The following is a 14,296-nucleotide window of genomic DNA, read 5'->3' as shown; positions in this document are numbered from 1 at the left end:
CGTGAAATCATGGAAAAACTACTCTTAGTTACATATGTAAAGAAAGTCGCTCTTGCAGTTTTTCCGGTGCCGTCCAGTTGTGGAGGGATGGAAAGTTCCGAGAGGTACTTTGTACTTCCTTTTGTGGAGATGTATCGCAGGATCAGCGTGCCTAGTTATTTTGCTGATGTTTTTCAGGTTCCTTGAATTTCAGTGCTGGAGAGAAGGCCGTGCTGGAGAAAGCCGTGCTGGAGAGATGGATCTGGTACCTGGGGAAATGATACTTGGGATGTGAGCAACGTCTATCTAATCTTATCTCATCAATAGAAAAATATAGAGTGGTGCTGGGAAACATAGATCCCCTCCTTCACTTGCGCGACCTTTCAATTTCAAGCCTCCTCCATCATTTGCAGGGATGCTTAATTATTTCCCTTACCTGGAGAAAGGAACCAAGAACCAAATGCGGGGTTTTAAGTTGGGTGTGTGCATTTTCCATCTGCAAGTAGCATGTGGGGAAAAGAGCGGCCGGCCGGAAAGCCAACGGCCGGCAGAGGCACTCTCACTCTCCGAGTCGCTTGCCCACACTCGCTCACTCACCTGGCTCTACCCAAGTCTCCCAAGACAAAGCAAATACAGTTAGATCTGTTGGTTCCTTGGTAACTAACTCGCAGGGACCACCAAAACAACAAATTCATCCACATGAAAGGCAGACTGTCCATCTACTCTATTCCTAGACGTAAATTTTACCAGCCCCCAGACACCCAAGCACCCATTATCACATCTGGCCGGTCCCGGTCCGCCGTTGTGGGAAGCGAAAGCTGGTTAGAGGCTCTGCCAGACTCCAGACTACCCTTTATTCTACCGAGGTCTTAGTATTTACCATACAGGCACGTAGAGTGAGTAGAGTGCTCTATGTAGCAATCCCTGTCCTCTGTGATGTCGGTGGTGTAATTGGCACGATGTGCGGCACTCCACAACAAGCAGCATCGCAATTTGCCTCTCTGTCTCTGCCTCTACCTCACACCCCCCCGGTCTCTCCGGGTGAACACGAGAAGAGACAAATGTAGATCGGCTCTGAGTTGAGGATTCACGGTTTAAATACCTTCAGATCCCACCATGTATCGATTCCGTTCCTCAACCTTGGGTCCACCGAGCTCTCTCTCCTCATCACCAATCCACCTCTATCTCTTTCAATAGTCACTGGGGATCTTTGCAAACATGCCTTCCATTCGCAGTCTCGCGCTGCTCGGATCGTTCGGTCTTGCCTCTGCGGCTTCAGTCTTGAGTCCTCGCTCCGTCGACTTGGACGCCTGCCCGGGTTACAACGCGAAGAATGTCAAGGAGAACAAGAACGGCTTCGTTGCCGATCTTACTTTGGCCGGAAAGGCCTGTGATGTTTACGGAAAGGACTTGAAGGACTTGAAGTTGGAGGTTACTTACGACTCCAGTTAGTTATTCCGCGCTCCCCCGATTGCGATTGCGGTTGTTTTGATATTGACTGTGCAAAAATAGACACTCGTATCCACGTCAAGATCACCGACCCCGAAGGCAAGCGCTACGAAGTCCCCGAGTCTGTCGTTCCCCGTCCTACCACCAATGCCACCGGAAGCGCCAAAAAGTCGGACATCGTCTTCGAGTACAAGCAATCCCCCTTCAGCTTCAGCGTCACCCGCCGCAGCACTGGTGAGACGCTCTTCGACACCACCGGGAACGCTCTCATCTTTGAGAGCCAGTACCTCCGTCTGAAGACAAACCTCCCCGAAAACCCAAACATTTACGGTCTTGGAGAGCACACCGAATCTCTTCGTCTCAACCCTACCAACACCACCCGTACTCTCTGGTCCAGGGACTCTTATGGTGTCCCCCAGGATTCCAACTTGTACGGAAACCACCCGGTCTACTATGAGCACAGGGACTCTGGAACCCACGCCGTCCTCATGTTGAACTCCAACGGAATGGACATCAAGCTCAGGAATTCCAACACTACCGGAGCCTACAGCTTGGAATACAACATTATCGGTGGTATTCTTGATCTTTACTTCTTCGCCGGTCCCGACCCAGTTGAGGTTGCCAAGCAGTACTCCGAAGTCGTTGGATTGCCCGCCATGATGCCATACTGGGGATTCGGTTTCCACCAGTGCAGATACGGATACCGTGACTGGATTGATGTTGCTGAGGTCGTTGCAAACTACTCTATGGCTGGGATCCCTCTTGAGACCATGTGGACCGATATCGACTACATGTACGAGCGTTGGGTCTTCACTCTCGATCCCGAGCGTTTCCCCATCGACAAGGTCCGTGAGATCATTGACTACCTCCACGCCCACGACCAGCACTACATCGTCATGGTCGACCCTGCGATTGCCTACCAAGACTACCCTGCCTTCAACCGCGCTCTCGAGTCCGACACCCTTCTCAAGGAGGCCAATGGCACCGTCCACAAGGGTGTTGTCTGGCCTGGTGTTACTGCATACCCCGATTGGTTCCATCCTAACATCGAGTCCTACTGGAACAATGAGTTTGCCGAGTTCTTCAATGCTGATACCGGTGTCGATATTGATGGTGTCTGGATCGACATGAACGAGCCTGCCAGTTTCTGCTCTTACCCTTGTTCGGACCCTGAGGGCGAGGCCATTGCGCAGCAGATGCCTCCCAAGAGACTCCCTGTTAGGGACCCTCCTAGGTCAATTCCTGGCTTCCCATCCACCTACAGCGCAAAGAAGACTAGGTCTATTGATGCCGTTTCTGGTGCTTCCAACAAGGTTAGGGCTCGTAGAGCCAGCACTGAGATTGACTTGATCGCTCCTGCGTACTCAATTGCCAACGATGCTCCTTACGGCTTGAGTGACCGCACTGTTCACACTGACATTGTCCACTACGGTGGTTACCTTGAATACGACACTCACAATCTTTATGGAACCAGTAAGAATTCCCAAACCATCCTCCACTTCCACTCGTACTAACGCAACTCTATAGTGATGTCTGATGCAACCTACGGCGCCATGTCTGCTCGTCGCCCCGGTCTCCGCCCCCTTATCATTACCCGTTCCACCTTTGCTGGTGCCGGAAAGAAGGTCGGAAAGTGGCTCGGTGACAACCTCTCCACCTGGGAACAATACCGCTGGTCCATCCCCGGCATGCTCGGCTTCGCCTCATTCTACCAGATCCCCATGGTCGGTTCTGATGTCTGTGGGTTTGGAGCCAACACCACTGAGACTCTCTGCGCTCGTTGGGCAACTCTTGGTGCATTCAACCCCTTCTACCGTAACCACAACGGTGACACCTCAATCTCCCAGGAGTTTTACAGGTGGCCCTTGGTTGCCAAGGCTGCAAAGAATGCTATCGATATCCGTTACAGGCTCTTGGACTACATCTACACTGCCATGTACAAGCAGCACAAGACTGGTGTTCCATTGATCAACCCCTTATTCTTCAAGTACCCCAAGGACAAGAACGTTTACGATATCGAATACCAGTTCATATACGGTGATTCTATCCTCGTCTCCCCCGTCACCGCCGAGAATGTCACCACTGTCGACATCTACCTTCCTGAAGGCCAGTTTTACGAGTTCACCACCGGAAAGTCTGTTAAGGGTGAGGGCAAGTTCGTCACTTTGACTGATGTTGACTATGATGTCATTCCTCTCCACATCATTGGCGGATCCATCCTCCCTCTCAGGTCTGAGTCTGCTATGACTACCACCGAGTTGAGGACTAAGCCTTTCAACCTCATCATCGCCCCCGACAGCAAAGGATACGCCAAGGGTACTTTGTACGTTGATGATGGTGAATCTCTTGAGCAGGAGAAGACTTTGTCTGTGGAGTTTGTTTACAAGAGCAAGAAGCTCTCAGTCAAGTGCAACGGCGGTTTCTCTGGTGTCAAGGTTGAGAAGGTCACTTTGCTTGGTGCGTCCAAGAAGAGGTCCAGGGATGTTGATGAGAACGGTGTTTTGGTTGTCGAGGCTGAGAAGGATTTGTCTGGCGAGTGGACTTTGGACTTTTAGGTGTTATATTTTGTTTTGTAGATACCATAGCTCTGGGGGTGAAAGGTAGTTAGTAATTTTTGGAAGAATAAGAATATTGTTACTTTCTGGATTCATGGATTCTCACTCGCTATCCTAATATTACTATAATACCCTGTGAACGAAGTAACACCCCTTTGGGGTCAAAGAAAAAAGCAACACCTCAATCGATACGCTACCACCCGCCACGGAGAGATCCGAAATCCGATCACGCAATTACGTCACCGAGACCAAGCGAGGCGAGTACCTTTTTGATCGAGAAGTGAGAGGGCTTTCGCTTATTCGAAATGTGGCGTTTTAGAGTACTTTAAAATGCCTCCGCAGATCACGCCGAGTGATAATCCGTGAGGCATATGTGGGTATGATTAGATAATCTCGACGACGCCGACGCCGACACCCCCTAGTCGAGCAGCAGTCCCAGACAACGCCACTTGATCGCATGCTCATGACCTTACTGTTTTAGCATTCCAGATACAAGGACTGCTGTAGAGTACCTATATAGTGGTGCTAGGGACGGAACATGCCATTCCGCGGGGTATGTTCCCAAAGTGGAGGTTTACCTGGATATAGGGAATCGCTATGACGGCAAAAAGAACTCTCTGTTTTGTCAGATGGTTAAATTGTTATTGCCTCGAACGATTTGGCTTGATCTGTCTTTATCCACAAGGTGTCTGCCTTGTAAGCTCATGAGAGCAGCCCTCGTGTGTTCTTGCCTCGAGATGCTGTGGGTGAGCCTCAGTACACCGGGCTTATGTCCTTCCGAAACACGGAACGGTTTTGATTAGCAAAATAGGGGCCTCCAGAGGCTGGTATATCACATACTTACTCTTTTTGTATACCGAAGTGTTGTTTTCTCCGCGTTTAAAGATATCCTCTCGAAGATACCTTCCAGAGCTTGTAGGCCAAGCATCCTTGACCACAAATTCAATGAGAAGCGCACATGAGTACTGGAAGACACACTGTAGGTAACGAAAGGCCAAGGGACTGAGGTGATTCTGGTCTTGTGGTCCCGAGATCAGGCTAGTCTAGGGACAAGAAAAATTAGCAGAATTGAAGTCGATACCCCAGTTATTGCTAAGGCCGGATCGAAAGTCCAGCATTAAGTACAGTAATTGTTAACAATCATAAGCTAAACACTACATACTCTGCACTTTCTAACTGACGTTTCATTCGTTATTTATGTAAGCAACCAGGCCCGGAGACCAACGTGGCTAGGAGCAAGCAGATATCAGATTGATAAGATATTGATATCCTAGAAGACATCCGAATGCAGACATATACGTAGCTAGATGTAGACTCTCGGGCCAGTTGCTATCAATTAAAGTTCTGTTTGGAAGCCAGCCTTTGAGGGAATAAAAAACAGTATGATATTTACAACTCCTTTTCGCCCTATGGCTAGCATTGATACAAAAGACCAATTGGCTCACTAAGCCACGCCACCTTTATACCATTGTGATAACCCCACCCACGAATCCAAAATAAAAATCCTTAAAGATAAAATAGAAAATAAAAAATTGTTTCATTACATTCATATACGCCGACCAGGTGTAATAACCAAAAGAGAAAGAAAGAACAGTTTAAATCTAGACTTCAGTTTTAGATAACTCGGATGGTTTTTCGTTATCGAATGATTTGGATTCGAGGGATTGATCTACCAGAGCTGCAGCACCGGTGATTTGGTAACCTGAAGTTAAGGGTGATCTAGTTAGTTTCACATCAGCCAGAAAATAGAGAGGGATCTATGCACCTTTGAATTTCCTCGACGGTACCCCCTTTTGGAATAACTCATCACTAAAAGATTATGAAAATCAGTAAACCCCCATCAAAACAGGATAGAGTTATTGGACTAACAGTTCTTCCAACGCCCTGCCACTTGTCTCGGGAACAAAGATATATGTATAAACACCCCCTATAGCGACAAAGCAGGCGAAAATGAACCCAACTTTGGGTCCCAGGCCAGCCTGGTCTGCATTTGTCAAGTAGGGAAGGGTAAATGTCACGACCCACGAGGCCAGGATATTGGATGCGCTACCAAGCGCTTGTGTTTTCTCACGAATAGTATTTGTGCTGACTTCCGACGTTATGACCCACGCTCTATAAAATTTTTACCATTAGTGAACCTGTGAAAGGTGATGCAAGGGAGTGGTGCGTACAGTGGACCCCAGGAAGCCGCAAATCCAAAAACATAGATCAATACAAATGCCACAATGGCTTTCTTAGCCTTCATATCCCCCTCCTCAGCCTTCAAACCCGATACACCCACAGAAAGCTGCCCGATAAACATAATTACCGAACCTGCCAATAAGAGGGGTCTTCTTCCTAGACGGTCAACAAGGAAGAAGGAGACGACTGTCCCGATTAGGTTGACCAAGTTTGTCATTATCATGATTATGAAGGGGCCTCCAACACCGACTTGAGAGAAGAAAACTGTGCCATAGTTGAAAATGAAGGAGACACCGGTAAATTGTTGCATAACTTGGATGAGGATGGCGAGGAGGGTTCTTCTCTGATCTACAGTTAATATGATATTGGTAAGAAAGCAGAGGTATAGATAGACATACGAGATTTGTACCACGGAAACAGTCAGCCCACGTAGAAGACTTATTGAGTTCTTCCTGCTCGGTTATAGTGGCTTTGAGGAACGCAATCTCGCTTTCAACTGAGAAGTCGACGTCATCTTTGTGAAGTAAAGTTAAACTCTTTCTCGCATCCTCTTCTCGCCCCTTCTTCATTAACCAACCTATGTATACTCATATCAGCGATGTATTCTTCCCACCAGCCATATTGAGGGATGCTTACGTGGAGATTCAGGAAGGAATGGAAGCCCAGGAATAATCAAAATCGGGAGTATCAGTAGTAGGCCGATTGGAATCCGATATGATGCGTCGCTTTTAATGTGTTGTGTGAAGTTGTTAACAATCGAAATCACGAAGCTTCCGAGGACAATGTTTAATTGGTAGAGCGTAATCATTGTACCCCTGATTTTACGCGGAGAGCACTCGGCTATGGTTCATTGAGTATTTGGTCTTGAGACACACACATTAAGCCAGCAAGTGGGGTTTACCTTGATAGACGGGTACAAAGATTGTCGCAAAGCCGATTGATATATCTGTTTCCCCATAAATTAGTACAAATCTTTTAATTTTAACATCCCCAAACCGTACTAGAATACTCACAATTAAAAAACCTCCCCGCCACAAATAAAGCCTCATTCTTGGCCACAATTTGCATGACAACACCTACAATACTTACTACACACATCACAAACAGCCCCCACCTTCTTCCAAAGTGATCTCCAATATAACCTCCCACCATTGCCGCTCCGAACTGTCCCACATAGGGGAACGAAGTGATGAAGGACTGCTGGCTAGCAGAGATGTAATGCTTATTATGCACAGCATCGTACCTTCCAAAGTCCTCGATGAAGTTCGGCATGGCGAGGACCCCCGAGAGATATCCTCCGTCCATGCCAAAAATCAGCGCTCCAAGGGAGACGAAAACGCATAAAGCAACGACTATTATCCTTGCCATTTTGAGCCTGGTGTGAATATTGAACCAGGCGGCCTTATTATTAGAGGCTGGACTTAGCTAGTCCTTGGGATAGTTGAAGAAATCCGGGGGAGTGGAATGGTAAACAACTGATAAGGGTCTTGCAAGGGTTGAATGGAGTTTAAAAAGGGAACTCTGGGGAAGAAGAAAGCCAGTCCAGTCAACCGTTTTATAGAGTAACTCTTCGGCAACCCCATGGGGAAAAGAAAAGAGGAGGAACGGCGGTTTCTACATCTCGTTACATCGCGTGCGTACATCCATCCTCGCTTAAGCAGGTCGGCCTTGGCAGTAACTGCCGGACCCCGAGATGCCGGTATTATTCCCAGAGATATATGTACAGTAGTTCAACTATGTGCACAAAAACAGTGTCTTTGATCAATACACACACTTAAGAGAATAAATCTGCGCAGATGGGTCATCTTTGTGGCGAATAAGCTGAGATATTAAAAAAGGATATACAATCGATATCCAGATGGTTGAACAGGTTGTATTACCTACTATATACTATGGTCCTGCATGATCTTACACTTCCAATTGTAAGTGCACATTTGATTACTCCATCAATCACTGCTATCCATCCCCGTGGGGAAACCTCGGGGTATTTTTATGCAGGAGATATCAATCGCAGAACTTGGAAGCCGGGTCTCGCTCATATAGGAGGCTGTATAAAATATAGAGTACCTACATGTACTCTATGTACCAGGTACTATGTATGTATGTACCTTTAAATACCCACATATGTTCCTAGATTCAATACATGCAGCTACGAGAGATATGAATATTGTGTCATAATCAAGCGCTCACTGTTTGTGAAAATATTTGCGTACTAGTGTTGTGTGCATCTTATCACCACTGTAGGGTTAAAATCTCAGCTGAAATAATAATACGAAGTCCACGTATGCGTGTACCACGGTGAAACTTGGCTGCTTCTTTCTCAGACAAACAGGCAGAAAATTTAGGTCAAAGTTCAAGATTGTATATTATTTTCATCGCGAATTATACCGCAGCCAGTTCTAGCTCTTGAGGCCTCAAAATATGATATCAACATTCGAATCGTTCCTGGATTCATGAATATGAAGCTAGAACGTTGACCATGTGGGATCAATCGAGGGAATGAGAGTTACTGGCTCTTTTTTTTTCTTTTTCTCTATTTTACAAGGTTTCGATTTCCCCGCATTACTTTATCGCCAACCTAGCGGGTTGGTCCCAAGGACTCAATTCTTAGTGTTCGTTAAGCCCCTGGTTTTTAACACACCCTTGGAAGTCTACATTCCAAGGAGATTTACACACATAAAGTAGCTCTCATGTCATCTGGACGCAGCCACGATCGCTTGGATAGGTTGGGGTTGGAGAACTTACGGCCCTAGCTATAGCTAGGGTGTCCCAAGTGGATATTTCCCCTGTAGATCATATTATACAAATTCAAAACCATTAACAAACCATTACACAAGACTTATCTTTAACTAACGCGTTCGGGAGTAAGACAAGCATGTGTAGATAAGTAGGTATGTACATACATGTAGGTACATATGTTCTACCTACTTACCTGGTAAAACAGATGGTGAGGTGATTGCAAACTGTAGGGACAGTAAAAGAAAATGCACCTCAACTTGTAGTGTGAATAATCCCTGCATGTCATATCACCCACCTACCAACCTAAATGTCTCCTTTACAGATGCAAGTTTCATGCACAAAATCCCTGCAGTAAATTATGTCGCAGCTGGTCTCTGACCATACCTATGCCCTTGTGGGATGTATATGAATCACGAACTATCACTCAGTTGCAACCCACAGATATCTTGAGGCGTTCCACTCGCTGATTCCGACCGCCGACCATCCACCACCCATACTGCTATCTTGAGATTCAAATCACGTGAAAACATAAATTTTTTTCACCGTAGCGTCGCTACCCTAGTTGCTGAGAATCTCTAGTCATGTCTAATTAGTAAATGATATTTAAAACAAATACTTCCAATAAGGTAGATAGCAAGTAACCAAAGCTTTGATAATGACATATCCTTTCTGCGATGTGTGTATGTGGCGCAAAGTACGGAATCACTCTGTTTGTTAAAAATATCAATCTTGATGACAATCGAGGAAATACCTGCACGCCACTCTGAGACAATTCCGATTTATTCCATTTGAGGGATATATGCTTAGAAACCTTTTTGTTCATCTCAAACCAAAGACAATTGTAACGGTCAAAGTTCATCTCGAAGTCCGTAGATCGCACTAATGTACATACACGTCGGATATTGAGATGCCGGGTATCCATCCAGGTTCATGTTAGCCACCAGTACGGCCGATCCAAGAGAAACCACCTTTTGATATATTTACTCTCTCAAATGATACTTTTCTGAATGGGTAAAACCACTGAGTCTAGTTCAGTCTTCGTGCATTAACCGCCTCTTGGGCGTGTGCGGGGTAGTTGACCCAGAACACAAGAAAAATCATTAAAAGGTTCCAGAGCTGGAGTGGCGGCACGTATTTCAGGGATTGTTGTATGATATCCCATGGCAGCATCCTTTCACAAGCAAGGGAGCAAGGTAAATCGTAGATGATTGCCAAAATTAAGATCCACTGAATCAGCCAAAGGTTTCGAGTCTGGATGTAACCCCTGAATAAGGGAAATCGTCCAATACCGGCATTCGATCGATAAATTCATCAAACTCCAGCCCAGTGGCCACTAGGGTTTGGTTGCACAGAGCATGAATAAGTACATGTACGCTTATGTGCTCCCTCTTTAATCAGCGCCTGAAATCTTTATTAGCTCAGAAAAATGAAGTGCGAACGCGAATTTTTCAAGGTTTAACCTCCTAAGAATAAACCTTATTCCATCGAATGAACATTAAATTTGTCGGTCTGTGGATAGAGACTTTCATTAACATATAGCGGGACCACAAACGACGTTCTCCGAAGTAGTAGTTTGGTGGCATATCCTTCGAATTTCGCCTTAATAAGGACCGGCCCCGTGGTCAGAGAGCTAGAATGAGAAGATGGACTCCGGTGCCTAGAGATGGAAAAATAAAGAGCTGATCGGGTCATCTTTAGAAGCCTTTAAAAAGGCCCTTTGATTAGATGCTTGAGTGGTTACGGCAGAGGGGGACGTTGAGGTGGGAAATTGTAGGGCTTCTTAAACTACATGGTGAGCGTATATTGTGGGCCGGAGATGTGTGTGTAGCTTGAGATCCAACACAGATATTCTTGCTCCATACGAACTTTGAATACCGACCTAACGTCATTTGTAGATCAAGATCGATCGATCATAATGAATCACTCGCAACCACTTCTGCATTTAAGCTTCTAAACTAGGCCCAGGAGATTGAACCGAAAAAAGTCCCGGTTTATACCCGCATGTATCGTACACCTTCTGTTATACATGTACAAGAAAATAATATGCCTGGGTATTAACACAAGTGAGATAGACATATATCGCGATTGACAACTGTTTTGACTTGATTAATGCTGTTACCCCTGCTTTGTCCGGCTAAATGAAGAATTCTATGATAGGAGAGGCACATATGTATATATGTAGCTACTAGCTTGTAATCAGGTACGAGAGCTGTATTTCAGTTGGTCAAATTAGTTAACTTAACATGACTACCGCCTCGGTTTTGTTTGTTTAACTGACATGACCGGTCAATGAATGGCTGTGTAATTTCCGGCAACAAATCTATCTAGTACACATATTTACTAATCTATAATCTAGGCCTTTCAAGCTTAAGTCAGGTTAGTAGGCCAGGCTGATAGCTATCAGAAAATCAAGGCCGAGGCAGCACTCACAGATACATTAATCGCTTGTGATGAATGGCCGTCGTTGCGTTGCTAGAGCTACGGCTTCTAGCTATCGTAATTATGATCCCTCATTTCGCTTAGAGAAAATCGGCATGTATATGTACCTGGTCTTGACCGATCCACGATCCTTGTACTAGAACGGAACTTGCCATAACATACTTTTTATGCAAAGGTTGCCTCAAACCAGGCATGGATGAGAATATTCAGCTTGATGTTTGAGGAGAATCATAGACTAGCGCATACATACATGGTAAGTGTAGTACTATATTGTTATCAGATGGGAGGATGGACATTCCATTTAATCTCACATGAAGTGGCTTTTGAAAATTCTCAGATATTGATGCTCACATGATGTACACGGAGTTACAGGTACAGTACATGTAGTTATATTCTCTACATAAGGCGCAAAAATATAGATCATGCGCATTTATTTAACAAACATACAGTTGTATTTGATCTCCCCATTATTTATTTACCTGAGTAGGCCTAAACACCCAAATATCAACTCCGGCCAAAGCCTGGAATTAAAGCTACAAGTATTACCAATTCGATGGCAACACTACATGTATCTAAGTCATCAATATATACCTAGGATATAGGACATATCTACTGTACTAGTGCTGGCTAGATACTTACACTTAGGAGGTAGATGTATTGGTGTACAGAGAGTAAGTTGCTTCGAAGGTCTATGGGCATGTTTTATATTGTCATATGTAGATGTTACTCGGAAATTGTATCCGTCGCCATCAGATGTAGTAGTGTTAATGCTCGCCTCCTAGATACATGTAAAATATGTATCTAGGGAAGTCGGGGTTAACAATAGCCGCGAATATTACACCGCTACTGTCTGGATCTGTGTTCCGGAGAACCAGTAATTTGATCAACTGACCAACTTAATGACGTGCCTTCACTTATTGCAACATCTATTTGCGCATTATGCCTACAGATACATATCGAGACCATTGATATATTAATACAGATATTCATTACGTATTGGGCTCAAAGAATAGGCTTTGTACTGTTGCTCATGGCCGCAGGTGTTGATGGATAGGGTTCGATGCTTTAGACTGGTGATAAAAAGAATCTGAGATTGGCTGGCTCTCGATCTCTATACTCTTTTCCGTCAATGTATCCTAAACGATAGTTCTAGAGACCCGAACGGTGGGCCATGAATAAGAGGAAAGTAAATGTCACATATAGTTACGTTATGTAGGCCAATGATAGTATTTACATTATTTTGTCAGTAAACTAGTGATCGGGCAACTGATATCCGTCTATCCGAGAATCTCCTCCATCCTCCATACTAATTCCCAACCGACACCACTTTCCTCTAACAACCTTACCTTATCCAAAACGTTTCTTTCTACTGTATCCTCCCATGTTTTACCACCTCCCCATCTTTCTAATCTCAACAATCCCAATACGCATATCCACCTAGCCCATTTCAACCCCTTCACCCTTCCAAAAACTCCCTCAAACCCCCCCTTCACTGCCTTCGCCAGCCATAATTCTGCATCCCTGGGAACCGCATCTCCTTCTGGGGACAACACGAATAGCGCCACTACAGCACCATGAAATGCGTCTATTACTGCTTCTAATAATCCCCCTATCCCGATGATAGAGGAAAGATAGATGGTCTGCCAAGCTTGTAAAGAATTATATGGTGTGGCCCCTGGTACCCTCTGCGAGAATGAAGAAGGCCTTATTTTGAAGCGTAAAACTTCCGACAAGGAAGTGAGAGATGCGAAGAAGTTAGGAGCGTGCGGAGGAAGTAGCATAGGTACATTGAAATCGCGGTAATTGATTAGGAGAGGAATCCCTGAGTAGAGATAGAGCCATATATCAAGTGTAACAAGAGTCCACCACAGGTACTGGATATATGCTGAGTCTTCGGCGTCGTCGGTGGTGCTATTATTGCTGGAAATTTCGGGTTGTTGGATATTCCAACCTAAAGAGCATGCCATTCGGACTGCCTGTGCGCTTGACTCAATTTTTATCCTCCCTGAAATTGATATAAAATAAAAGACAACATACAGTCATAAACTTTAGTCCATACCCTTTATCTTCTACCACAACTGCCAATAATACCAGCGCCTGTACATTTTGGACTGTGGGGGTCTTGAACGGCGATTTACTCAGCATATAAGCCTCTAATGATGCCTTCAACTTATCCACAGCACAGTCCGATGCTGTTTCTGTGCATAACGTTCCTAAGAGCCGTGCACAGCAGTGTAGTAATATCGAGGAGTCGTGGGTGAGATCTCTCGGTGATATTATTGGTAAATTTGTTGTTATGAAGGTTTTGAATCTTGTTTAATTAGCTAAGCTGTTCTTGATTTCGAGGAGATATTACTGGCTACTTTTCGATAGGGTCGGTGTAAGCTTCTGCCGATGAAGGGGAGCTGCGGTGGTTTAGTAAGCTAATAGCTAATTATTGGATGGTAGATTTCACTAACCCTTCTGTGGTAGCGGACTCCCGGGATGGAGAGTTGTGATCCAGGTTACTAGGGGATATTGCGTTAGGGCCAAGAAAAACTAAAGTAACACTTCACTCTACGGGTTCACCCCACTCCCTTCCCCGGAGCCGGAGCGGAACATTGGTGTCAAAGCAACTGCTTAGGGCGAAAAGAAGAAAGAAAAATGTCACCCTTTCAGAGGTATCCGCTTCCCTCTGGTCTCTCCGATGGGTAGGATAAATGTGCATTCTAGATTCAAACGTCTACAGCGTTCACATATGCTTTCGTCTGGACTCGTGGATGCTGTATTTGTATTTTGAATATCGCATCTTAACAACAATTAGACGACGTATCATGATGAGTGCAGGCAGGATTGATGGATTTCAACAAGGGGGAGAGTTATCATCATGATATATACCTTGAACGAACTCGTCGACACTGGTCACATGCGCGGGCTGTTTTAAGTCTTTTGATTCGATTCTGCTCCACTTGATC

At 45.2% G+C, this 14,296-nt stretch overlaps 2 protein-coding genes across 2 annotated transcripts; one reads left to right on the top strand and one right to left on the bottom strand.

Annotated features, from left to right (window-relative positions):
- Nucleotides 1-1,197: 1,197 nt before the first annotated feature.
- Nucleotides 1,198-3,983, top strand: H6S33_005558 (uncharacterized protein; the record flags this gene model as incomplete). Its single annotated transcript, XM_044836917.1, has 3 exons — nucleotides 1,198-1,426; nucleotides 1,492-2,901; nucleotides 2,956-3,983. 3 exons carry the CDS (start codon nucleotides 1,198-1,200, stop codon nucleotides 3,981-3,983), a joined length of 2,667 nt encoding a protein of 888 aa, XP_044698867.1.
- A 1,601-nt stretch (nucleotides 3,984-5,584) lies between these two features.
- Nucleotides 5,585-7,532, bottom strand: H6S33_005557 (uncharacterized protein; the record flags this gene model as incomplete). The annotated part of the gene is made up of 8 exons (XM_044836916.1): nucleotides 5,585-5,685; nucleotides 5,749-5,792; nucleotides 5,853-6,095; nucleotides 6,155-6,507; nucleotides 6,563-6,741; nucleotides 6,801-7,004; nucleotides 7,066-7,110; nucleotides 7,178-7,532. The coding sequence occupies 8 exons, from the start codon at nucleotides 7,530-7,532 to the stop codon at nucleotides 5,585-5,587; spliced, it is 1,524 nt and encodes a 507-aa protein (XP_044698866.1).
- Nucleotides 7,533-14,296: the final 6,764 nt, after the last annotated feature.

Source organism: Morchella sextelata (assembly GCF_020137385.1).
Source record: "Morchella sextelata strain SCLS chromosome Unknown scls_2, whole genome shotgun sequence".
In the NCBI taxonomy this organism is placed as follows: domain Eukaryota; kingdom Fungi; phylum Ascomycota; class Pezizomycetes; order Pezizales; family Morchellaceae; genus Morchella; species Morchella sextelata.
The sequence above is the reverse complement of the archived record's forward strand: the minus strand, read 5'-3'. Positions and strand labels throughout refer to the sequence as shown.